The sequence below is a fragment of the Thermobia domestica genome, chromosome 2, assembly GCF_964235325.1.
Source record: "Thermobia domestica chromosome 2, izTheDome1.hap1.1, whole genome shotgun sequence".
In the NCBI taxonomy this organism is placed as follows: Eukaryota; Metazoa; Arthropoda; class Insecta; order Zygentoma; family Lepismatidae; genus Thermobia; species Thermobia domestica.
In genome coordinates, this window is record NC_137455.1 from 93,606,890 (window position 1) to 93,632,984 (window position 26,095).

General features: G+C 31.5%; 1 protein-coding gene across 4 annotated transcripts in view; it reads right to left on the reverse strand.

Annotated features, from left to right (window-relative positions):
* Window positions 1-26,095, reverse strand: part of LOC145674111 (laminin subunit alpha-2-like) — a 174,586-nt gene that overhangs the window by 12,364 nt on the left and 136,127 nt on the right. For 3 of the 4 annotated variants that reach the window (XM_081743938.1, XM_081743935.1, XM_081743941.1), the window contains 10 exons: window positions 24,166-24,431; window positions 21,895-22,035; window positions 19,586-19,651; window positions 16,869-17,038; window positions 13,493-13,678; window positions 9,556-9,859; window positions 8,555-8,683; window positions 5,125-5,271; window positions 3,168-3,324; window positions 1,597-1,730 (listed from right to left, as the gene is read on the reverse strand). In XM_081743938.1, the coding sequence (XP_081600064.1) occupies window positions 1,597-1,730; window positions 3,168-3,324; window positions 5,125-5,271; window positions 8,555-8,683; window positions 9,556-9,859; window positions 13,493-13,678; window positions 16,869-17,038; window positions 19,586-19,651; window positions 21,895-22,035; window positions 24,166-24,431 (1,700 nt within the window). The remainder of the gene's footprint in view (window positions 1-1,596; window positions 1,731-3,167; window positions 3,325-5,124; window positions 5,272-8,554; window positions 8,684-9,555; window positions 9,860-13,492; window positions 13,679-16,868; window positions 17,039-19,585; window positions 19,652-21,894; window positions 22,036-24,165; window positions 24,432-26,095) is intronic. The other variant, XM_081743936.1, reaches the window with a different exon arrangement.

A 26,095-nucleotide genomic window follows, 5' to 3' on the forward strand; every position in this document is an offset into this window, starting at 1 on the left:
TGCATAATATTGTATTGTAGATGCATAATATTAGTGAAAGTAAAAATTACGTTTAAACTTCATAGGTTTGAGACAAGAGAATATGAGTATATGTGTTATCAAATACTTCAGATTTATCAGCGCAACCAAAGTTCGTAATTTTCAGATGTTAAACTTTATAGCCACTTATCACTTAATTAGAAGTTCTTTTCTCTTAACTGATAAATGTTTTTATAAACTAGAAGAGAACGTTAAAATCTAGAAGTATGAGAGTTAATTTTCATACGCACGTAATTTTTTTTATATGTACTTGAGTAGTTTGATTTTGTAATATTTTGTATATATTATACACTTTGCTTCAATTTAGCTCCTTTTCATACCATCAAGAAAACACTAAATGAGTACCCAGATTAATATTAGAGATTCAAATTGCATGTGCTTCCACCAGAAATCAAGCATGGGAACTACGCACGACAGCAATTCGACTTCTATGAATTATGTACTTTCATGATTTTACCTTTCAGGATAAAGAAGATCATGACTGATTAAAGTCTAATGTCCCTTTCCAGAACTGAAGCTGTATCAAACAAGACCTACTGTTTAATGTTGGATCCGAAACACTACACAGGTTTGTATCCGAGAAAGTGCCCTTGCCGGAGATCGAATTGGAATGTCACGTGCTAACCACTCAGCCACAAAGAGACGATGTAAAATGATGAAAATGCAGTGAATTATGAGAACACTGCATAATACCTGTAGGCTGAGAGGAATTCGAACATGCAATGGATAAACCCTGCTACTGCTAGTCTAATGCCTTTAGACTGCTTGATAATACCAACTGGTCCCACAAACTATTTATAATTTTATATTTCTGAGTAATTTATATTTGACTTTTATTTGATTATATTTACTTTGTAGTGTAATTATGTACCTTACTTTAAAATTGTAGCTTAGATTATAGTATATAACTTTGCAATGCAATTACTTATCTATTTGGGGAAATCCATTATATTCTGAGTATTAATTGGTTACAAAGCAGTAACACAAATGCGATTTTAGTCAAAGTTTGAAAGTTTGTTTTATCTTTGAAAACACATTTCGGAATAGCTTTCATGAAACTTCATTAACAGAGTTTATTTACATGTTTTATGAAGGAACATTACCTAAAAGCAAAAACTAACTTTGACATATTTGCAACTAAAGTAAAATTACAAGCAAAATATTTTGTTAAATATCAATGCACGATATATTTTTCATACACTAATTAATTGATTGGATTGGCCGAGTTAAAATTTTTATTTTAGAACCCTGTACATCTGTGAATAAATATGTAAATAAACTTATAGAGCTAAAACAATGAAAAAAATACAGGACAAAAATTACACCAAACCAAATGAATATATTAAGCGATAAAACTTAAAATAAAAAGAAAATAATTACATCACTCTTCTTGACATAATTATGTAATTTTGGAGAAACGAAATAATATGTATGTAATCAACTGTCTCTAAAACTTTTAACTTCAGCTGTACTAGTACAATATAAGCTGCAATCGTCCATTTAAAAAAATAAATGTTTAAATATATATAAACTACGAGAATAAAGACACTATCTTACTTTTCCTTGATAAAGTTCCAATGAAAGTGCTGGATACCCTTCGGGATCTGAGACACTCAACAACAACCCTGTTTGTTCAGACGTTCGAAATTCTAATGCCATATCCAAAAGGGAACCAACATTAAACGATGAACCTATTTATATATAAAAAAAAAATACGTATCACATATGAAGAATAACTATTATATTACTACGAGTAATAACTATTATATTACTACAAAACGCAATGATTACCACAGAGAGCATAACAAGCAAATGAATGAATAATTCTGACTTTCAATCTAATAATTGTGATGGTTTTTCCATTTTTTCCATAATTTCTTGACACTTTGTGTACACAATAATGAACTTAAAAAGTCATAGTATATGAGTCATACAATTCATTTATAACTTTATCAACAATAAATACAATTTACAATTACAAATATGAAAAGAGAAAGTTAACAATTTATTTTCTAAGAGGAAATAAAAATGAAATACTTCAACTTATAATAAAAACCTAGCCAAAATCATTTATTTTTTTCATAAAGTATTAAAGTGACAAATCACAACACGGTTCTGTTGATTTAGTACCTGTCTGACACTTCTATCTTATGAGGTGAGACAGTAAAGCAACGGACACTATATTTTCCCCACACAAAGTTTTATAAATCGTCAAACCGAAATACACACAATGAAATATGTATTATCTATTTTTTCAACGTAAGGACTGAGTTGTTTGAGACGTTTTTCAAGCATGGCACTAGTTTTAGTACGCCTTCTTTATGAAATAATAAACGGTTGCTTGGGGAATATAATACGATTTAGTTGCTATGAGAAAGCCTGATAATAATTACTTCAACGTAAAATTCAGGAATTTATTGCACGAAATAGAATTAGGAGCTGTAAGATTAAGCAGATCTTGCGATGAATCATAATAGAATGAAAACAAAGAAGAAAGAAAAAATAGATTGTTCGGAGTATGGTAGGCAAATATTATGTTTGTCCTAACAGAAAGATAAACTGCTATATAACAAAGTTGTGTGTCTCAAAAGTCCCCTGATATAGGGTATCTTTGTTATAATCGGAGTTACAACAAAATGTAAGAGGGGAAAGCGTTTCCAAATATGATGTTTTCAAACTAAAGTGAAGGAGTTTTTTTAAATCGGACGAGCCGTTTGGGCTGTACACTCTTTATGCGCCCAATGTTAAATGAAAACGCAACGTTGCCATTTACCTGGACCCACAACATAAGTGAATGAAATTACTGTCTTTTATGTTAACGTATCGATGGCCAGCTCCCATTTCAAACAGTAACTTCATTCACTTATGGGCCCACGTAAATGGCAAAGTTGCATTTTCATTTAACATTGGACGTATAAAGAGTGTACAGCCCCAACGGATCGGTCGACTTAAAGAATTCCTTCACTTTAGATTGAAATCATCACGTTTGAAGACGGTTTCACCTCTTAAATTTTTTCGTAACTCTGATAATAACCGAGTTACCCTATGTCAGGGGACTTTTGAGACACACTGTATCTGGAATATAAAAATGTCTTTACTTAAAAAATAGAATAAACTAAAATACTTACTATATACGGCATATGCGTCTCCTTGAAAGAAGGAACCACCTTCAACATTAGGAAAACATTGTCCCACGTGGTGATATTCGTCCTTAGCGAGATCATAATATGTTCCGTTAACATATAAGTCTCGAATACAACCTTTAAAATGCGCCGATTTTTGTGACTGAAACATAAAGTTATTGGAAAATTGGAAACTCTTTTTGAAAGTCACTAAAACTTTTGGTATAAAACTCAATCTGAAACTCTTATTTGCAAAACAATGATAACATTATAGTAATTGATAAATGCGTTATTTATCTGCAACAATAAAGTGTTAATCTCTATAGATACAATATAGAGGTTTAATAGTTTAACTAATGATAAAATGTTTAGTTCGAGAAAGTTATTTGTGTAAGAAAGACTTCTTCCAGGACCTAGACTAGCCAACCGGCCCGCCTGATCCGTTACTGCAAAGGTATTTCTTACGTAACCTTTTAATCTCATTTTTTTTGTTGAATAACTGATGTTTTCCTTGAAAATATCCTTCGCGTTGGAACATCCAGTTTACCACCGAACATTAAGAGACTAGTTCAAAACATGAAGGACCAAATTTCCTACTAAAATAGTAAGTAAATAAGTTTTTCTGCGTTTTTAGTAAGTAAATATTGTGGTTATAGTTATAGCACTTTTCATGTTTCTGTGCTGTTACTGTACAATGAACAAGTTTCTCTATTGTATATAGCTATTCAATTCTTGTGAAAATATTATCTCGTACGTTGTCTCATGCGCCTCTCGATACCAGTAAGTGCTTTATGACTGATCTACTCTCAGTTCCAAATTGCACACGTCTGATCTATGACCAGAGCCAGGAGAAAGAACGAGAGAGAGAGAGAGAGAGAGAGGACAGGTTAAGTAAAGAAATGGAGCCAATGGAATAGGCAGAATGGGACAAAATAAGTGTTGGCAGTATTTGATCATCATAAATCTACCAGTAGTGTAGCTGTAAAACGATCGACTACATCTCGTTTACAGCAAACTGTGACGTCACAGCACATCTAATTGTAAATGACTGATCTAGAGATTTTCGAAAGAAGACAATTCATAGAATATTTTTAAATATCATGATAAGGTAACATTAATTCCCACACTTTAGTTTGTTTCTTCCTGTCATAATTTTTCTTATCTGCTCTCTTCATTTTCTAGAATCTGAAGCTTTCGAAATGTGGGTGTAGAGAAGAATGGAGAGAATCAACTGGGTCGAGCGGAAAACGAATGAGAGGGTGTTAGAAATGGTGGGGGAGAAAAGAACTATTGTAGATATTATTAAGAAGAGGAAGAGAAACTGGTTGGAACATTGGCTAAGAAGGAACTGTATCATGAGGGATGTTTTAGAGAGTATGATTGCAGGCAAGAGAGGAAGGGAACAAATGAGGGACGATATCAAAACAGAGAAATCGTACGTGAAGACGAAAAGATTAGCGGAAGACCGTGAGGCATGGAAGCTTCTCAGTTGCAGCAAGTGACATGCCAATAATGGCAGAATACCTATAATGATGATGATGACATCATAATCTTATAAGAAATTAAAAAACAAAAAAAAATCTAATAATCTTACCGAATAGTTCTAATAATACTGAATCTTGTCAAATTTTCACTTCGAACTATATTAGTTTAAAGACTATTTGATGCAACTTTCCGAAGATCATGTTCTCCTTAGACTACATAAATACGTACTCAAGTTGCATTATAAAAGTACTAAATAATAATTCTATTAAATTTGTATTATCTGTTTAGTATATTTCAGCAATTCAAACAGTTTTTAACGTTTCAACTTCATAGTTATTTTTGAGTTACAAGTATTCATTCCTACACATAATTATGACTAGCCAAGATACTTGTCGCGAAAAATATTGCATTTAATAATAGGAATTATTACAATATTTCTTAAACTAAATTAATTAGTGTTATTTATAAATGTTCTTACCACAAAGTCGTAAATTTCAGTTTCTGACGTTGGTAATCCTCCGAAATAAATAAAATTCTGCAAGTTAATATTAACATTTCTACTTCTCCCAATTTTCTTTCCATTAATGTACATTGAAATACTTTTTCTTACTTTTATCACAGTAACCTGTAAAGTAAATCAGTTTGTTTTGAGGATGACAACGTTAAAACCATATAGTAAAATTAAAATCTCAAAATTTATCATTTTCATCATGTCTCAGTCTTGTACAAGAGGTAAGCATTCTTAACCCTTTAATGGGCAAGCATTGATAGCATTACCATTAAAATATTTAGTTTGCTTTTATGGTTGAACCATGTCTTCCTGATCATAATTTCGTAAATTTTAAAGTATTTTTGAACTTGGACTACAAAATACAGGGTGTTTATTTCAAAGCAACATTGCCATAAAATAGGTTTTATGTGTAGCTACTGAGCAGCATTGCCCTATTATGGTAAAATATCATAAGAATACTCTGAATAATTAGTAACAGTTTCGTTGAAATATTTTCCTACAGAGCAAGAAACCACATAATAACTTTCGCGGAACGTAGGAGATAAAGCTTCTACAATACTAAATTTGACTGTCCCCTGTTGACGAAGATTAGAAGTATCTAAAGAAGTAACACGAAAATTATGTATACGAATATTGTATGAAAGCAATAATGTCAATTAAATGATCACTGAAGTTGTAATTCGTGCGGATAAGGCAATAGAATGCGATGTTGCTTGAGAGCAACACTGCCCATTAAAAGGTTAAAAATTATTATATTCGACAGCTACCTGATAGTAATTTTTGTATGTCCTTATGTAAGATGTGAGGCTCAAACTAATGGCTAGGAATATATTTATATAATGGACGTTAAACATAAATTTTACTCCTTTGAGTAAGATGCGAGATAAAACTGATGAGCAAATGTGAATGTACACATCCTATGCTAGATAGACAAGTAAGAAAGTAAATTGAAAGCATTATTGACTGTATACTTATACAAACTTTAAATTCGCATGCTATTTAATAGACCTATAGAAATTTTCATTTATTTTTCATAGGAATATATTTTATAGAAATTTTCCTAGGTTTTGAATGATAGACACTCCGCTCGTAAAAGTACATAGTCCATAATTATTATTATTATTATTATGATTAGCAAAACAAATTGAAGATAAATTGTAACTGACAAAATTATTATTATTATTATTATTATTATTATTATTATTATTATTATTATTATTATTATTATTATTATTATTATTATTATTATTATTATTATTATTATTATTTATTTATTTATTCACTTACTTATTTATTTATTTACTTATTTATTTATTGCGAAAGTTAAAAGCTACAAATAAGATTCTAGTGATGATGATAATGAAATATTTTAGTGTTTCAACAAATATGCGAGTAATTAGCAAATGATCATACAAGGAATATTTGGATAACATACAAAAAACGTTAAAATAATTTTAATGAAAGTAAATAAATGAAAACAATTGGAGTTTCAAAAGTTAAAAGTCAAACTACACAAGTAATATTTACTTTCTCTTTCTCACGAAATTGATTCTCAAAGTCACGAGAGCACACTAGCGCACAAAAGTTATGAAGAAAAATACAATAGAGTTTTCTTTATTCTCATTATTTCTATAGTTAATTAGTAAATGATTCATTGTAATTGATAATACTTATAATTTGGTATGTAGTTTTCAGTTTTAGAGTTCCAAACTATGCTATGGATTAGTGCCGGAAGTTTTATAGAATGGAATTGTCCGTCCGTCCGTCCGTCCGTCTGTTGACAGATATCAGAGCAAAAACGGCAAGATATATCGAGATGCGGATTTCTTCAATCAAATCATTGTCTGAAGAATAAGTTCCATTTTCTTGATAACCCCTATTAAAACCAGAAGTAGTTCAATATTAGCCATTTCCGGTCTCAACACTTATCGCCATAGAATGGAAATGGTAATAGATAGCGGTAAGCTGATTCCTGTAATCGAATCAGTCTCTCAAGAGAGCATATCATTACAACCTGCAACACTCTACGAAAATTGGAAGTGATTAAAATTTACTACTACTTGCGGTTTCAATACTGGTTTCTATAGAGCTAAGTGATACCGAGATCCTTTTTTTCTTTTTAATTGATTCAGAGTTCCAAGAATAGATTCCATCTCCTCCGTTAACCTTATATTCAAACCAAAAGTAGTTCATACGAACGATTTCCGGTTTCAACATTTATCACCATAGAATAAAAATTGTAATATACAATGACAAGGTGTTTCCTGCAATCGGTTCAAGGTGTCAAGAGAACATATCATCACAACCCGCAACACACTATCAAAACCGGAAAGATTCGAATTTAGTACTACTTCTGGTTTCAATAATGATTTTCATAAAGCAAAAATGGTAAGAGATATCGAGATGCAGTTTTTTGTAATCTATTCTGCTTCCCAAGAGTAGGTTCTATCTCCTCCCTTAACCATCTATTCAATCCGGAAATGGTTCAAATTAACAATATCTGGTTTCAACTTTTAACGTTATAGAACAAATTTGTAAGATATAGCGAGTAATGGCTTTTTTAAAATATGGATTCAGCGTCCAAGGAACAGGTTTTATCTTTGATTTTATTAATCTGTTGCAACCAGTAGTTATGGATACACTACTTCAAGTTTGAATATTGAATTTCCATAGTTTGGAAGTCTGCCGTGGTTTTACACTGTGAAACGAAGCACATTTGTTTAGTAAATAGTGTTACAACGTACAAAAAATATGTAGGTAGTACTGTAGGTTTATAACTATAATGTTGTTATACTGTATATTAAAAGTATTTAGAATAGATATCCTTTTTTAAGCAGGAAGCCTAACAACTTAATATTCTATTAAAATTTTAATATATTCTAGAAAATTAGCAATAATAGTTTATTAATTTATTATTATTATTAATGTAAATGTATATGGCCAGATTAGACATAGTAATAGCAATTTGCCTTTTATTTAACGAAAAATGAAAACTGAATAACAATCTCTTATTCTTTTGTTATTCCATTTTATTAATTTTGAATGGATTCGAACATTATTAGTGTAAATTATACTACTATTATGTAATGTAATTTTATAATAGATAAAAATACGTGATTTCTAGGCAGTTATATTTGGTATCATTTAAGTACACGAACTGCATTAGTTTGTATTCAGTTCCATAGTTTCAAAAAATAATAATATTTAATGACACAAACGTTATAGTATCAGATATTCTACAATTTTCTAAGGTGTATCTAAAAAAAACTTTTTTATTAATAGTTTATCTAAAATATTTTGACCAGACAATTAGATGAACTTACATACAAAGAAGTACCTTATTTAGTAAATGAAAGAACATACTAATTCTTAGGTGATTACATTTTTTGAAACTTACTTTTTTCCACGTTCCGTCGTGTAAATGATCTGCTTTAAAAGGGATGTCTTTGGTTTTCTTTCCACGTAGTGTTAAAATTAACTTCTTGTTCTTTAAAGATGCCATAAAGAACTGGCGTACTTTCACTCCCTGAAAACATTTTTTTATAAGGTTAGTTCAAATTTATGTTTTAATTAACAAAATACTACATTTTATTCTGTTTCAAATTATTTAAAAAAAAACTCAAAACAATTGTATTACTTGGTACAATGCTACTACATTTTCGAAATTGTAAATTTGTTTATATTTCACACTGTACGGTAACAGCGTCAACAATCAGAGAAGGGTAAATCATTCTTTTACTTCTGAAAAACACTAACGTGTTAGATCTAAATTTCTGTTTATGATAAAAAAAAAAGTTGATACGTAAAGTATGAAAAAATAATTACACATAGAAATAGTTATGTTTTATGTTTCTCTTTTTCTTTTTCACTCCTTGTTTCCTTTCTTGCGCTTGTGCATACTACAAGCAACATCCAAAACAATAATCAAAGGAAAACTATACAAGTTCCCAAGCATTTGTACGAATTAGTCGTAATTATATCTGTAATACAATAACAATTATCTTAGAATATAGATACAGTATTGTAAGAAAATTAGTCTCTACAGTCTGAAACTGACTCCCAAATGTTTAACCTCGACAACACTGCTTTCTAATTTATCTCCCAGGACCCACCCTGTCGTCTCTTTTTTCTATGACGTTCCATTGCTGTTTACCTTACAGCATTAAGTCTACAAACTCACACATCTCACTCTAGACTTCTTAAAAAGCGAAATAAGGACTTTCCTCCTTGTCTTTTAGGAAAGCTTTTTTTATTACTATTTTCACTTCATTAATTTATTATATAAAAAATATAATGAATTACTCTGATAATACATAGCCTAAAACAAGTCAAATTAGTTTTAATTTACAAAAAGCCGTACTGAACATAGGCTCATTTAATAATAACAACAATACTTACTTTCCACACGTACAAAATTCCGTTCGGATAATGTGTTCGAAAATCAAATGTTATATTTAACGGGTTCTGGTTTCTATGCAGATCTCGCTTTGTAAGCATTACTTTCACTTTCACGTAACTATCATTTTTATCACCAAATTTTGTTGCACCTTCTTCAATGGTATAATGTTGAAACTTTTGACACTGGCGTAAATGACGCCCATTTCTTGTTGTTTCACGTTCTGATTCACTTGAGTCCCGAGATACTCTTACTCGGCCAATGCCAGCGCTTTTGAAGGTCACTGGAGCATTCATTTTCATTATGCTAGAAAACATAAGACAATGATTAAGAAATCAGTTGTTCCAAGATTCAATTATATCTATTTTACCTTATTGCAATAACAAACATCATAAAATAGCATTTTATTACAATAATTTGATGTTATTTTATAAGCAATATAATTCGTATTTCTTAAGATTTGCTTTATTACTATATACAATCCTTAAATAAAGACGAGTAAATATTGCTATTTTACATTAATAATAATAATAATAATAATAATAATAATAATAATAATAATAATAATAATAATAATAATAATAATAATAATAATAATAATAATAATGTGATTTACGGGTTGGGCCTGTTATGTTGCGTATATTGCAACAAAAGTCGATGGCTAAATTACGAGTTGAGTTGAGTTTATTTTAAGTTTAACGTCCCTTTCAGCAGCGAGGCTATATGAGACGAGACCTACTGATTAACGTGGAATCCGAACCACATGAGCTCCTGTCTGAAATCGAACCCGGGTCTTCCGCGCTAAATTACAATATCTATGAACAGCAACAATAGTTAACTATCTTACATGAAGTCCCAACCATATGTATAGTTAAACTATTTTAAACGAAATTCAAATGGCTTCAAAAACTTCACAACTAACATATTTTCCACTAAACTATAAGAGAGAGTCACAAACTTTGTAGTATTTTCGCAACCTAAGCAGCAGTCGTGTGTATACGCCGTCATCGACCGTAAGTACAAAGTCAAACTGCCTCACGAGATAATGTGGCAAGCTGACTATTTAGCACAGAGGCTACCACTCCTTCAGTATCTTCAGTTAGTATTTAGTGGTAATGACGATAAGTGCTCGACAACGTCTGATACATGAACTGTTGCTATGAGAGTTCGAACTTGGGCATAACGCTGCGACAGCAACTCAAAACATTTGTAATGCAAAAGGGGAAGATGCAGTGAACCATAGCATAGCAACTGATAATACATGGCCTAAAACAAGTCAATTCGTTTCAGAAATTTCGTGCAGGATGTAGACATGTCGGTCATCTGAAATCCAGCCGCCCCAAAGTAACAGATTAATACGACGCGCCATTGAGGCAAATTCATCCAACAGTACATGAGGATTGTCCGAATCCAATGTTATGCATCACCTTCACAAACTCGGGAAAGCCATTAGGAGCTTCCGCACTGTCACATTAGTTGACCCTAGCTCAGACCCAGAGGAGAGTGGATGTATGCTGACAACTGTGCGTTTTCTGACACGGATTATCATATGTAACGAAAAGTGGATGTTTTTTCCGAAATCCAAATGTGCAAAAACAATGGTTGAGCAAGGGCCAACATTCAGAACCGGTCATCAAACAGGACCGTTTCGGACGGCCCTGCTCTGAGTGTGATGGAATTACGAGAAAGTAATTAACTTCGAGTTTGTTTCTAACGATCAATGCCGACCTTTATTCCGAACAGCTGGGGCGGATGTATACTTCACTACGCCCAAGTTTTCCTCCATTGGTGAACTGAAAGCGCGCCCTGCTACAACAGGATAACGCACAATTACGCTTGTCTCGAATAACGCAACAAAAGATAAAGGAACTTGATGCTATCGAACTAATGCCATACCGGCATTTAGTTCTGATCTTGCCCTTTCCGAGTACTACCTGCTTAGGTTCATGGTGCATGTCTTGAAATCACGATGCTTCACTAACCAGGAGGAGGTGGAAACAGACTGACTTCTTTGCCTGTAAGAACAAGACGTGGTATCGAGAAACTGGCAAGAAGGTGGCACCAGATAGTCCAGCACAAGGAGCTATACTTCGATGTTAATCTACTTTCATTATAATATATATATATATTGTGTAGCAGAATATTGCAAGACTTATCACAAATCCTTGTATAATGATAGCTAAATATGACTATTAAATACTATTGAAGGGTGTGTCCGACTGAAAGTCGTTATTTAATTATATAGCTCATAAATAATATAATAGTTTTTACAAAAATTCCATGAATAACGTGACAAAAAAAATCCATTGTTTCACAAATCGAAGAGTACAGTGTGCAAGTACATCCTCCGACTGTTCTGAAATCAAATCACCTACAATCTGAATCTCTCTTGCAAGCTAAGAAATACTCCGGCGGAGGAACTACTTATGGTAACATTCTGACGGTTCATTAGGTGTCAATAAATTGTCTATGATATTTTAATGATGTAACTGGATGCAAATTAATAATTAAAAATTAAAATTATACTCATTCAAGCAACCAAATGGTGACAGTGAAAAACAATACAGATAAGAAGTGATTTTCAAATGTCTTGGTATGATATTTGTACTGATCTTCAAGTCAGGTGAAGTGAATATGTTGATTATTAACAACACTATTTAATTTAATAGGCATCTATTTAGAATAAGAACTCGAAAATACTAAAGAAGAATAAAACAGTACAGTTTGAAAAATATAGTAAGATCTCTCGTAACCGGTAATACCAAAACAACGACACTTTTGAATACTTGAATCTAAACTCAAAATCTTAGGCCCAAGATATATTAAAAATATGCAGTAGGTTTGTATTCTGCAACATCACCGTCTTGTTTGTTGATCCACTAGGGCAGGCAAGTCCACAAATAATGCTTCACAAAGTAGTTTGCTGCAAACGACTATTAACGCAAATTGCAAGAGGAATATTCTCATGCTTAAATTTAAACTTCAATTGCTGAAGAAAATGGAAATAAAAGTCAGCAGATCGAAATTGATGGAGGAATATAAAATTGAAAATTTAGGAACATAAAATTGAAAGTTTAGGAACATAAAATTGAAAGTTTAGGAATATAAAATTGAAAGTTTAACTTTAAACAACATAAAGAAGTAAGATGGTCAACTCCGAAAATTCATTATTCAGGCAGAATCTATGAAATATAAACAAGCAAATTCTCGAAATTCATAATGAGTATCCAATTATCCGGCAAAATTTTGTATTTGGAAATAGCCAACTCGCGTTGTTGCTGGTTACGAGAGATTTTACTGCATTGGAGAAAAAGTATATAATGTTTTAAAAACACCAATATTTATTAACACTGTGGTGAGTTGACGTGTTCCTGGAGTGACGGTAGGAGAGGACGAAATGGTTTTCGACAAGGAATTATTATAACTATTATTCAAGGAACATTAAAACTGTTTTTACAGTGAAGAAACCTTATCAAAACATTTAGTTCTGCAAGACGCATTTATATATATATATGCATGAAGAAGCTGACAATGGATTATTGAAACGTAGCCTCGATTTGCAGTCACCATATGAGTGCCTGAGAATTTTAATTTTTAATTGTCTGGGAAGTGAGTCCAATTGTCTGAACATATGTGAGTCCAATTTCAACAACCTTATAAATTTCAGTCATTCTTTCTCTCTCTCTCTCTCTGTGTATGTGTGTGCATCAAGACACTAATTTGGATGGATGCGTAATATAGTACGCCATCCTCAAAACTTGCTATATTGTTGAGGTCACGTGTTATGATATGCATAACAGCTGACTTAAGTCCAACAACTTCCTCAAGTACTATACCCAAATTTTCTCAGTGCCATGCATGAAACTATTGCAATGCCTAAAATGGGATTCAGTGGAACAAGCATTCACAATTCTAATACTTTTCATTAGAGCAACTTACTCATCGTTAATGTTGACTTCTTGAATACAACCTATCAGAGGAATGGTAGATGCAAGCATATCTGATCCATTTATGTGATCTGGTAATCCACCAAGGAAAAGACCTTCTTTTTGTGGAGCAGGAACATTTAAATTTCCTGGTATATTCTTTGAATCAACTTCCTCATCATCGACTAAGAGATGAATTCTGGAAACAAAAGTACAAAGTATGATCATATTTACAAAAAAATAGAAGTTTTAAAACTAGTCGAAAAAGTTGCCATTCAGATGTTGGTCAGAATTGACTGAAAAATTATTCTTACATTTCCGCAATCCTACTTGAAGAGGGAGAAAATAAAGGATAGGCCATAAGCCACTTGACAAAAATGCATTTGAAATGAATGACTTATCAACTATGAAACTATGAAATTATTACGAGCTGTATTACAACATTAAGTTACGTTACGTAAATCAAGTTTTAAAAGTGTCATTCATCATTTTCAATGAACAAACTACATTTTTCAAGCGCAGAAGAACATATTGCATCACTAATGTTGTTAAATGATTATTTATCAAATTCAGAAATACTCTTTTAAATTATTTAAATCTTTTTTTCTTAATACAAAAAAAAATGTACATTACTCTGAGAAAACGCTGCACAAATAACTCAATTACACCTTGGCAATTGTGGTAATGTAACAACCACTTTTGACGTACGAACACAAGTCCATCTCTTGAGAACTATCTATTCATTGTAAATTTACTTAATTATAATGTAACAAGGTTTAAATCTTTTATAAAACCATTTCTCATAGTAAACCACGTGCAGAACATACCATAAAATATTATTTTATTTTAATCAATTACTGCTACTCTAGCCAATTAAGTGCTAACAGTGAGTACCTAATAGTGTCAAGCAACTTATGGTCCAATCTGTACTTAAGATAAATTTTATTAAGTGTATGTTAAAGAATATTACCTTACTTGTAAAATGTATCTAAAACTAAACCTTTTAACATGAAGCATCAAAGGGCTTAGGCCGACCAGACGGAAATTTTAAGTTCTAGGATGAGAGACTAGTACATAGCAAGGTTCTGTTTTTTTTTTTTTTTTCCTTTTTTTTTTTTTTGAATGGATCAATCATGACGTACTTCAGTCGAGTAGCTCACCAAGGGATGGATGAAGCATGATGTACTTCAACCAAGTGACTAACTGACAGATGGATCCAGCAGACACACATTAATTAAGTAGCTCATTATTAGTAACTGTATAGCGTGCTTCCTATAGTATTTCTTGCAGTTGTTTTTGATGAGTTTCAAATAAATGTGCTATATATGGAACCTGTTTCGCATTTATCTATAAATATAATGAAAGGAAGAATTGTAATATTTTAAGTTTTCGAAACAAGAAGCTTCAAACAATAAATGGATGAAAGGTAAGGAATATAAGGAAATGTATTACACTAAAATAAATGTTAAAATACCTACCACCCATACTGTTTGGAACTGAAAATACAAGTTTTGGAATCTTACACTTTCGTTGTCACTAAAAGTTAAGAAACTTTTTGACGGTAGACAAATCTTTCTTGGCCTACCTATCTTATTGAATTGTATGCAAATACATATATGGAGTTATCAAATTCAGTTAATGAACTAAAAAGCTATAGCTACTTAAAACATCTTTCGTTTGTATACTCAAATATTTGAGCTTAATATTATCTGAAGAAGAAGAAGAAGAACAAAGTTAAATTATACGAGGGTGCTCAAAAAGTATGGAACCTTATTTTTTCCCGGGTAAGTCAATGAAGCGCGGGGAGACTTTCTTCAGTGTAGATGTAGAAAGGACACTCATGCGTAGTCATGTTCTTTTTTTTTCTTACCCGCAGAAAGCGCTAGTCGCTGGCAGTCGGCCAACGAGTGGAAACATGTAGTGAGCAGTAGTCGGATTTCAGTTTTTTGCAAAACGATAGAAAAACTTGAGCACCGATATTGCATCAAATTTTGCCAAAAAACGGAAACCATTCAATCAGATGGGTACATTCAATTTTGAACGAGAATTTGGACATGAGGAGAGTGTCCGCGAAATTTGATTCACGTTTTCATCGCCAAACACAATATTCCTGTGTGTCGTCAGGCTCCTAATCACCCGACATGGCTTCGTCTGACTTTTGGTTATTTTCCAAGCTGAAAATGCCACTAAAAGGGGGCCGATTTGAATCAAGAGAAGACATGCAGAATGCGTTGGCATGGTTGCTCACCATTCCAAAAGCTGCGTTTCAGAAGTGTTTCCAACAATGGCGGGAGCGCTGTGAAAAGTGTGTTCATTACCAAGGAGATTACTTTGAAGAGGGTTAGTGTTTCGGATTTCCAAATCAATAAATGTAATTTTGCGAACCAAAGGTTCGGTACTTTTAGAACACACCTCATATATAATTAGAACCCTCTAAAAAGTGCTATTTGTAAATAATGAGCTTTATATTGAATAGATCAATCACAATAAAAACAAGTAATAAGATATGTAATAAGATAGACTATGTTAATATGTATAGATATGTTCTATGAATTCTATTGTAACGCATAACTTAGAAAATTAAAATATTACGATAATTTAGAAATGAAGATATAAAGATTTAAAAATTTAGCAATAATTCTCGAGTTCAAGTCCTTGTCAGTACAGGAATATTTCCTTTTACTAACCAAGTTTCGCACACACCAGGGTTACATGAAAACGAAATAATTTAAAATACTCAAATAGGAGTTCTTGATTCGCTTAAATACTAATTATATAATTATTTCGATCCTAATGCTTTGTCTTTCAGAAGTAAATGTGTATAATACTTTAGAAAGGATCTTAACTGAAAGATTGAGATACGAATTATACATAAAAGTAAATTTACATTATTAAATTCAATAATATGCGCATATTAAAGAAGTATTAATTATTTAATTTATACAGAAACCAAATTTCATACGGAATTTTACGTTTTCGAGCAAGTGTTAACTATTTAATTTATACAGATGTACTGAATCGCATACGGAACTTCGCTTTTTCGACCAAGTGTTAACTATTAACTTGTACCGATATACTGAGTAACATACGGAATTGTACATTTTCGAACAAGTGTTTAACTATTTAATTTATACAGATGTACTGAATCGGATATGGAATTTTACTTTTTCGAACAAGTGTTAACTATTTAATTTATACAGATGTAATGAATCGGATATGAAATTTTAGTTTCTTGAACAAGTGTTAACTATCTAATTTATACAGATGTACTGAATCGCATACGAAATTTTACTTTTTCGTTAATTAAAATACTTACACAAAGTAATACTGCAGCCATGCTAAAATAATTAAAGCTAAATTATTTTTTTAAAAAAAAGAAAAAAACTTACGTAGATACATTTTTAATAACAGTCACAATATGAGGTAAATCATCACTATAATCAATGTTTTGAGAATTTAAATGTATTTCTCTTTCTTCAGAACCAGGATTAATTCTAACGTTGACTTTTCCAGACGAAAGAGAAACGGAATAGAAACCCGTTTTCTTTCTTGGTTTATCCTACAAATGAAGAAACAAAATGTAATAAAAAATACACATTAAGTGATAGAAATGACTATAAGTCTTAAAGAAAGGATTCGTACAAAATTTCTAAAAATATTAGATTACAAAATACTTTTACTTGGATACTGATGTCAAATATATAGTTGATTTAAACTCAGCCTAATACAGAACTTCTACATTAGCAAGTGGAATAATTAATCTGACCTTAAATCTTATAAATATCACAGATAAACACGGTGTTTCACGAGGCGATAATAAAATTTTTGTAAGTAGTAGTATTGTCAAATATTCTGAGTAAAAAGAAAATGGATATAATTACAGGGCCGTGCCGTAGAAAATCAGCGCCCGGGGCGAGAGTATACGACGGGGCCCCCCATACATATATTCCCAGCAATTTTTCCTATCTTTTTTCCTTTTTTCTCCCGAATTTTTCGCCCCCCTTACTTCGGCGCCTGGGGCCGTCGCCCCGCTCGCGCCCCCCACGGCACGGCCCTGTGTAATTATGTGGCGAATTCTTAATGTTTATAATATCCAAGATCCGAATTGCACGCACCAAATATTTCGCAGGCTGTTGCATAAGAAAATTTCAACGATCACGAGTGCCGGGCGTTTTTACATTATACTTCGCAGAATTCTGTGTACACTATTTGTGTACAAAAAAAAAAAAAAACCCTACAAACTCAATTTTGTTTATTCTTTCTCCCATACAGAATAAAATAATACACCAAATGCAAAAATAAATAAATACATAAAATAAAAAATATAAAAAATAAAATAAAATAAAAAATAAAAAAATACAAAGCAAGATGGTTGAAATTAAAGTTGACTTACAAAACCCTGGCGCAATAGACGATAATTCAAATTATCTGAATGTGATATTTTAAAGATTAACAGGTAAAGATTGAACTGATTGTATCGAACTGATGTACGAGGCCATAAGAAGAGGTATTGAAAAGTGACAGATAATTTACTGTTTGTTTTGTTGCATTAAAACTAATAATCACTTGATTGGAATGACATGTTACCAAGTCGCCTGTTAGATTGCCCATTTGTCAAAAAATTCTGCAAAATACACTTCGGTTCCTACTGGAGAGGATACTTTAACAAAAAAGAATTAATATATGTTCTTTTGATAGGATAGACATCTTGTAAGTGAATAAACACTCCACTTATTTTTTTTTTTCTTTACTCCAAGTGTGTCTTATACCTATGCAACTTTGATTTGTGACATCAGATGATTAAAATATCAGAATTTGTTCTGCATGTGAAAAAATAAGTCTCAGAAGATTTTTTCTCTATATATAAATATTTCTATGTGTACTATTCGCTGTCTGAAGACAAATCTTATTTCTTGTTAGATCAATTACTGTGATGGCTATGTGAACCTGTGTTTCAGATCTTAAATTGTGAATCTTTGTTTGGTGCTATATATCTTTAAAATATCCAAAGAGGAGAGAAAATATAAAAATAGAGAAGTTGTATCGTATAAGCAAAGGGTATCAAGCAATTTGATAATCTTATTTAATCCATCATTGAAGAATCAATATAACGTTCGCGAAAATAAGACTACAATAATACTATTGAACACCTTCTCTATCATACGCAATAGCTGCACTATGATATCTCATAGCAAGTCTTGCTAACACGAATCAAATTACTGCAGAAAATTATGGTACACACTGTATTTAAACTAAACTTCTTGGAATATTTAAGTTCCTTATTTGTATTTAACATCAGCACGCATGAGTATTTGGATAACATGAAACGTCCGTTTGGCACGTGGGATATTGGAATTCAAATCCGGCAAGTCTAGCAATCAAATTCTTTTTACGATAAACTGTGATATTGCTTTACACACTGCGGAGAGTAATGGCCCGTCAGATGACGATACAACTAATAAATCATTTGTCGATATTTAATACTTCAAGTGATAGGCTTCACGCGTCAGAATCATCTAAGACTTTTGATACGTATTCATAGGTACCTTTTAACTCAGGAAATTTGATATTACTTCCAATCAAAATACTTACTTTTCCTTCTGACACACCCTGAATATATCTCTGTGCGATTAAGAAAACCTAGAATTTATTTCTGGTATATATTTGCCGTTGTTTACTCTCTCTTAAAACTATATTACGCAACCAATCTAAATTATAAATTACAAAAGTTTAATTTATAAAAGACTTCAAATGAGATTTAATGTATTCAATGAGTATATTTGCATTACATGATACTTATGATAGATATGTTGTTAAAAACAAATTATATAAAAGATTGTTTAAGTCCTCAATCAAACGCTCTAAAAGTGGAAAGACAAAGCAATCAATTTTTAATAAATTCATCATGATAAATCTGTGACTTACCACCTATATTATGCATATGGATAAAAAAATAATAATAACATTTGTTTCATAATACACATATATAACAAAACAACGAAAAAGATATTAAAAGAGTTGTTACAAATTAGAATTTGTTGAAAACAATTGAAAATACGTGTAACAAAAAGAGAATAAACTGTGTTAGTATTTGCTATTAACCTACCCCCTGTCCTATCAAGTTGGTATCTTCTTCCTCAACTTCCATCAATGTTGAGTCCGGCAAGTTATCCTACAGAGACAGAACCAAGTAGGAGTTACATTATAAAGTGAAGGAGAAAACACCCATAACTTGTCGCACACTAAAGGATGGTAGGTATTTTCTCTCTCGTGAAGATTTTAAAAGAAGGAAGCTCAAAACTTCGAAAAAATCGGTTACGATACTTTAATCGTTATATATCAACTTCTTTATTTGTAAATATAGGGAAAAAATTACTTTTGATTTTTAAATGTTGCAGTGAAAGACAAATAAAAACAAAATAACGAAGTATGCAGCTAAATAATGAACAACAATGTATTTATCAACCTAGAGAAGGATTTTTAGATCCATGTTTATAATTAGTGGGGAGAATTCTTTGTACATATTTGTACAGTTGTAACTGAACTAAAACTTTGAAACAAATGGACAAATTTAAGTATAATTTTCTCTGATGAAGAGAAAAGTATGGTACCAAAAATTTTGATCCTTTCTTTAAATATATATATATATACTGATAATGAAACATGTAAGGGATTTATACTAGTCATTTTCTATCTATATCAAACATAAACTCATTTTTATTGATATTATATTTCGTAGATAACTAACTGTACTATTTCTAATACAATGTTAATTTAAATTATATTTTTTTAAAAATAATTAACTGCAAAATTGATTTCAAAATTTTCATATATATAACTTATGCATTAGGTCAAATAAATTTTCGAAACAATTTATCCAATAGACATAAATACAATTAATGTGCGAAAGAGAGGAACTGCTAAAATAAGTAAGATACAAAATATTTTAATTATTTATCTCGTCATTTACATGATTTTGTAACAATAAACCATCCTCGTGATTGACATGTATGGCGTGTTGGAAAAATAAATAAAAAAGACACATAAAAAAGAACAGATCAATTACAAAATACTACACTAAACTACTTACAAACAAAAACTAGAAGCCATCACCGTAGAGAAATGCTATTTTTATGATATTTTTAATTAAACAATAAGTTATAATGTTTCATTAAACTACTGCAATTGTTAGAAGTCGTATCAAATTGTTAGTTAAGATCAAGAAACAGAAGAAAAATGTTAATAATCATTTTACTGGCAAACAAATTCTAGTACGCAGCAAATGAAATGATGGTGATGCCGTTTTAATAAATTTCAATCACTGAAATTTACCAATGTATTATTCTTTTTTGTTTTACTAAAATGACGATAAACACTTATGTAAATTACAAAATAATATTTTTTTTTTTTTTTCAATTCGCTCTATAAATTTTTGCTTTGCTCTCTGAATAAAAGCTGAAGGTGAAAGATTCGACTGCACCAAATTAGAAGATAGACAGAATAAGTAAGAAAACATGAACGAAGAAAATACAGATTACAGGCACTTAAAGGGAATAATTTTGACTCGGAGACACAAATCAAACATCTATTCTTTGTAAAAAGGAAATCTTTAAGTTTTACATCCCACGTTTTTACCGGCTAGGCTAATGGAGTTGGTGATGATGAAAAATGAATGAAATGGTGGAATGAAGAAAGTAGGACGTGATGTTTGTTCACTACAAAGCTCACTTGGCGTGAGTTGGGATCGAACCAAGGACCATGCACCAGAGGTGAATGCTCTACCACTAAGCCACTGCAACCCCTTTATTCTTTTCAAGTTGTCACTTGTATATACTACATTATTCTCATTCGCCTACCCTTTCGAAGCCAGAAACTGAGTTTAAGTTACTAAGCATTTATTTTCCTTCTTAGATAAGTAGCAAATGTAGTATAACTTAAGCATTGCTATATGAGCAGGAAAAGTTGTTACAGTGTACTTTTTTTTTAAAATACAGCTTTATAACAAGCACTAAAACATGTTATCCATCTGGAATTAATACAAAGACTTATGTTTCTACCTGGTAAATTTATTTCATGTTTCGGCCAAAAACAAAGAAAATAAGTGCATAGAACACATGTAAGAAAGTCACTAAGATTACGAATAACTAAATAATACAAGAATAAATATGGCTAAATAATAATAATAATAATAATAATAATAATAATAATAATAATAATAATAATAATAATAATAATAATAAAAGGACAAATGCCTTAGTGTATGCGTCACGCTAATTCTAAATATAAACAGTTAGGCTAATAAATGTCGCTACCTGCGCTATCAGTTGTTAAATTGTGCAAGCCATTTGTCGATTTAAGTTACTAGTAAATAATAATAATAGTATATATGTGTCTAAAAACTACTTCTTGACTTACGATTCCTTTAAAAGTTGATAGCAATAGCATTGCATCTTTCTGACGTGTGTTAAATATAAAGCTGAAAAAGTAATTTTTCTTCAACGCACGTGATTCTATTTCCAAAAATCCATTTCCTTCGAAGCAAACCACCTTCACACGCTGAAAAACAGAGCCAAAATCTAAACATTATTTATTGAAACAATTTTAGTACGTACAATAAGTAATTAATAAGTAACAAAATTAATTAATGTTTCGAAGTAAACAAACTTCTTTCTTATTTGAGATTTAACTGTGATTTGTAACTATGTTTGTTAATTTCTACATTTTAAATAACATTTTAAATATTTTTAATGGTTGGTTTGAAGTGTATTGCAGCATTTAAGTAATATAAGACGTAGATCTAATTAACACGTCATCCAAACAACTTGAGTTCCTACCAGGAATTGAATCCGGATCTCCAGCGCCTAACGGACATAGGCTGACCACAAAGCCACGAGGGGACGTCTGTTTAGGTACTAATAATAGACAATAGTTTATGGAAGTTAACTAGAAGACTTGGTTCATGATAAAAGAAAAATGTTCATTATAAAAGAATATTCAACTCTTTTTGTTTTATCTTCACCGTATTAGTGCTTTCGACATATAAGCCATTATTCAACAATATAAAATGCAAGCCTTGCCTTGTCGCTTTTACTGTCTTCATATAGCCAAACATTGGGTATTACCACTAGCTTATTATCAATAACTGCTGTGTAGACTCCATTGACACTACATTATTTAAGAGTATTAATAACTGCCGAGTTCTAAATCGAATTGAACGCTTCTTCAAATCAATGAATGCAGCACACAATGGGAGTACGGATAATTCACACTCGTTTGACTTTTCTAACAGTTTTCTTACTGTCCGAATATGCTATATCCCTATATCTCATATGTAATATAATGCTAAATCTCGATTTATAGTTAAACGTCAGTTCATAACATGACTTATAAAAATAAACTACAAAAGCTATTAAACACTGAATGAGGGAAGTTAGGATTTACATCCTTCAAAATTATCAAATATTTGAATGTCAAAATAAACTCCTTCATTATACATATTTTAAAATATCATCACACATTCCTCCCACAGTTGTAATAATAAATCTTTTAGTTTAGCGCCCCTCGAGTATGCTGTTAGGATAAGGGAGACGGATGATTAAAGCAAGTGAATGATGATGGAAGATAAAGTGGGAGGAAACGGGAGTACCAGAGAAAATCCACGGACACGATGTTGTCTACCACAAACTTACTCGTCTGGGAATAGAATCAGGAACCTCATGCACCAGAGGTAAGCTCTCTACCACTGAACCACTGTACCCCTCCTTCTTACAGTTATTATAATAATAATACTTGCAGAAGAAAAAGTAGATTTCACTTAGTTTTGTATAACTTCATAGGCTGGAGAAAAATTTAATGCCTTTGAAAAGAGGAGATCGTCAGGTAGTTTTGAAATGCACAGCCGATTGCTAAAATAAATTCTCTAGATCATGTCATTACTCAGGATGGGCTGAATTTTCTGTACATTCTATGTATAATTGACTAATTATATCTAATTAATCACTCAGTACAACATTTTTACAAAATGACTTTCATTCAATAAAACTATAACAACAAGATAACTATTTTGTGATATCATTAAAATACATTATTTTCTTTTAAAAAATTTCATTCAAAATACATGAAAAGAAAATAAGTTTTTAGTAAACTATATCAAGAGATAGTTTTGTGAATTACCTAATTCATTGAAAGCATTTACACAATATAAAGGTATTAACAACTTCAGCTTTTGTTAATAAATCATCTCATTTAGAAGGTAATAACAAAATTGCATATTAATTGAACAAATATTCCGTTCATTAAAAGATGTTAAAAATACAAACTTTCATTAACTTATATCTTTTCCAGAATGAGTTAACTAAATCAATTCTATCAGGAGGATAGACGCTATGCATTTTGATATTCGTATTGAGAATTAATTTAGTTTTGTTACTTCCTTATTTAGATAAATAAAATTACGATCAAAACATTACAAATTATGAAATATATTGTCAAATCGTATTATAGTTTTGGTATATAATAATAAAGCCTTCATTACACAATATATCTTTCGTGTGTTTATTGTTATATGGATAGCTGTAACGTAATTTATGTGTGTTCAACTTAACTATGTATACTTTAAAGTACTGTAGGCCTAGGAAACCGAAGCTTTAGCCATATTACTTGTATTGAACTAAACTAAGCACTAACCTTATCTTGACATGAACCTTCGATACCATAAAATGTTCCTTTGGTAGGATTGAAAGTTTCTCCCAATATTGATATTTCTTTCATGCACCCAAGAAATGAGTTGATCTCAAAATCAAAATTTTTGGGAACCTGGAAATCTGGAGGAACACCACCAATATAAAATGGTGAGTTTTGAACATCAGGAGAAACTCTTGAGTGTGGCACAGGCGACCCTCTTTTTTCTTCAGGAGGAGTAGGAGTATCTTCTACAGTTATTTCCATTTTACCTGCAATGATGCAAAAATAAATTAAAACTAAAAAAAATGAAACCAAGCAAACTTAAATCACTAGTTAGCTTCGCAATCGACAGATAATAGATTCGAATCATGAGACTGCTATTCTGGCTGGAGTTCTTCCAGAGCTTTTCCTAGTGTTATGAGGTAAAAGCCGAGATGATACTTTTAATATATAAGCTCTAGTCAATCTTCCAGATGTATCTAAAACTTCGTTAATAATTTACTTAATAAAATACCATAAAATATTACGCTTAAATTGAAATTATAAAAGTAACTCGTTAAGCTCAATTAACTGTCAGCAAAACAATGATAGAGCAGAAAGATGTAAAAGTTGCCCCTAGGATTAAATTTGTAGTGTTCTTCTTGTCTTCAATTTGATAGCCAATTGTCTTTAATAAAAAAGGCATAGTTTACAAATATTATTTTTTACGGTCTGTTTATTATCCAGTTTTACATCAGTATTTTGACGTAAACCTTATTTGTAAACTGACCAATTAACACCAATGGCATCCACATGACACTAGATACGTGTCTAAATAAGTCACAACAATGACGACAGTACGCCTAAGATCACTCAATGAAATAATACTAGAAGAAAAGAACATGCAACACTTTGAAAAGAGCATAATAACACCATGTGTGGGGTATGAGTACATGAAACATTAATAGATTTCAAAATATTTCTGATTCGAACATACAGATGACAGTTAACAAATGAAATAAAGGAACTTGCAGGAATGAACATGATTCCGGATGATCTATAAGTAAAAAAGTTTGTAAACAGAACGCTGCAGCCTAGTTGTTGCGCACCTAATCCTACATTTCCCCACTCCCTTCTCCGCGACGATGATGTTTTGCAGTGTTGCAATCTGGAGGGAGCGGAATGGTCTGAGGATTTTCTACGACATTTGAGTATAAATGCTGTATATTGACTGCACTAAATTTTTAATGCATTTTAATATTTTCTCTTTGAATATTAAATGAATTAAGTATGATTAGGGGTACTCCTTACCAACGTAATATATGAATTAAAAGGTGGAAAAGTTCGCAATGAATCTTAATGAAAAATAAATAAATAAATGATAACAGAAATCACCTTCTAAATGTTTTCCATTTCTCCTTCAGTTTCACTCTCCCACTCATCTGAGTCTGTATCGGCCGATGAATCTGAGTCTGAATCGGTTTCACCAAATCTAGTATCAGTTCATCTACACACTCATCCATAAGTCCGTCTCTTTCAAAGTAAGAGTCTTCAATTTTTTTTCACGTGTTCACAACATTTTACCCATTTCTGTGGTGAATATTCATTAAATAACTTTCCCAGTAATTCTTTCTTTGCATCAAGTGAATCGGAAATGCATTGCCTTGCTTTGCTCCTGATTCCATCCCCCCTCCACACACACACAAGTTCAATAGGATTTAAGTCTGCGTGGTAAGGTGGAAGTCTTATTATAGTGTGCCCCGCGTTTATAAATTTCTTGGCAATTGCGTATTGTTTCACATAAGGTACAGTTTGAATTCTTAAGAAAAGTTGTCTTTTGTTCATTCTCCACAATGTATTTACTCTATTCTCTGCTTCAATTTCGGTTTCGTTTATAGGTTTGTCTGTCGTTGATAGCCACTGTATCATGTCGCTTTTAAGTGAAGACATAGAT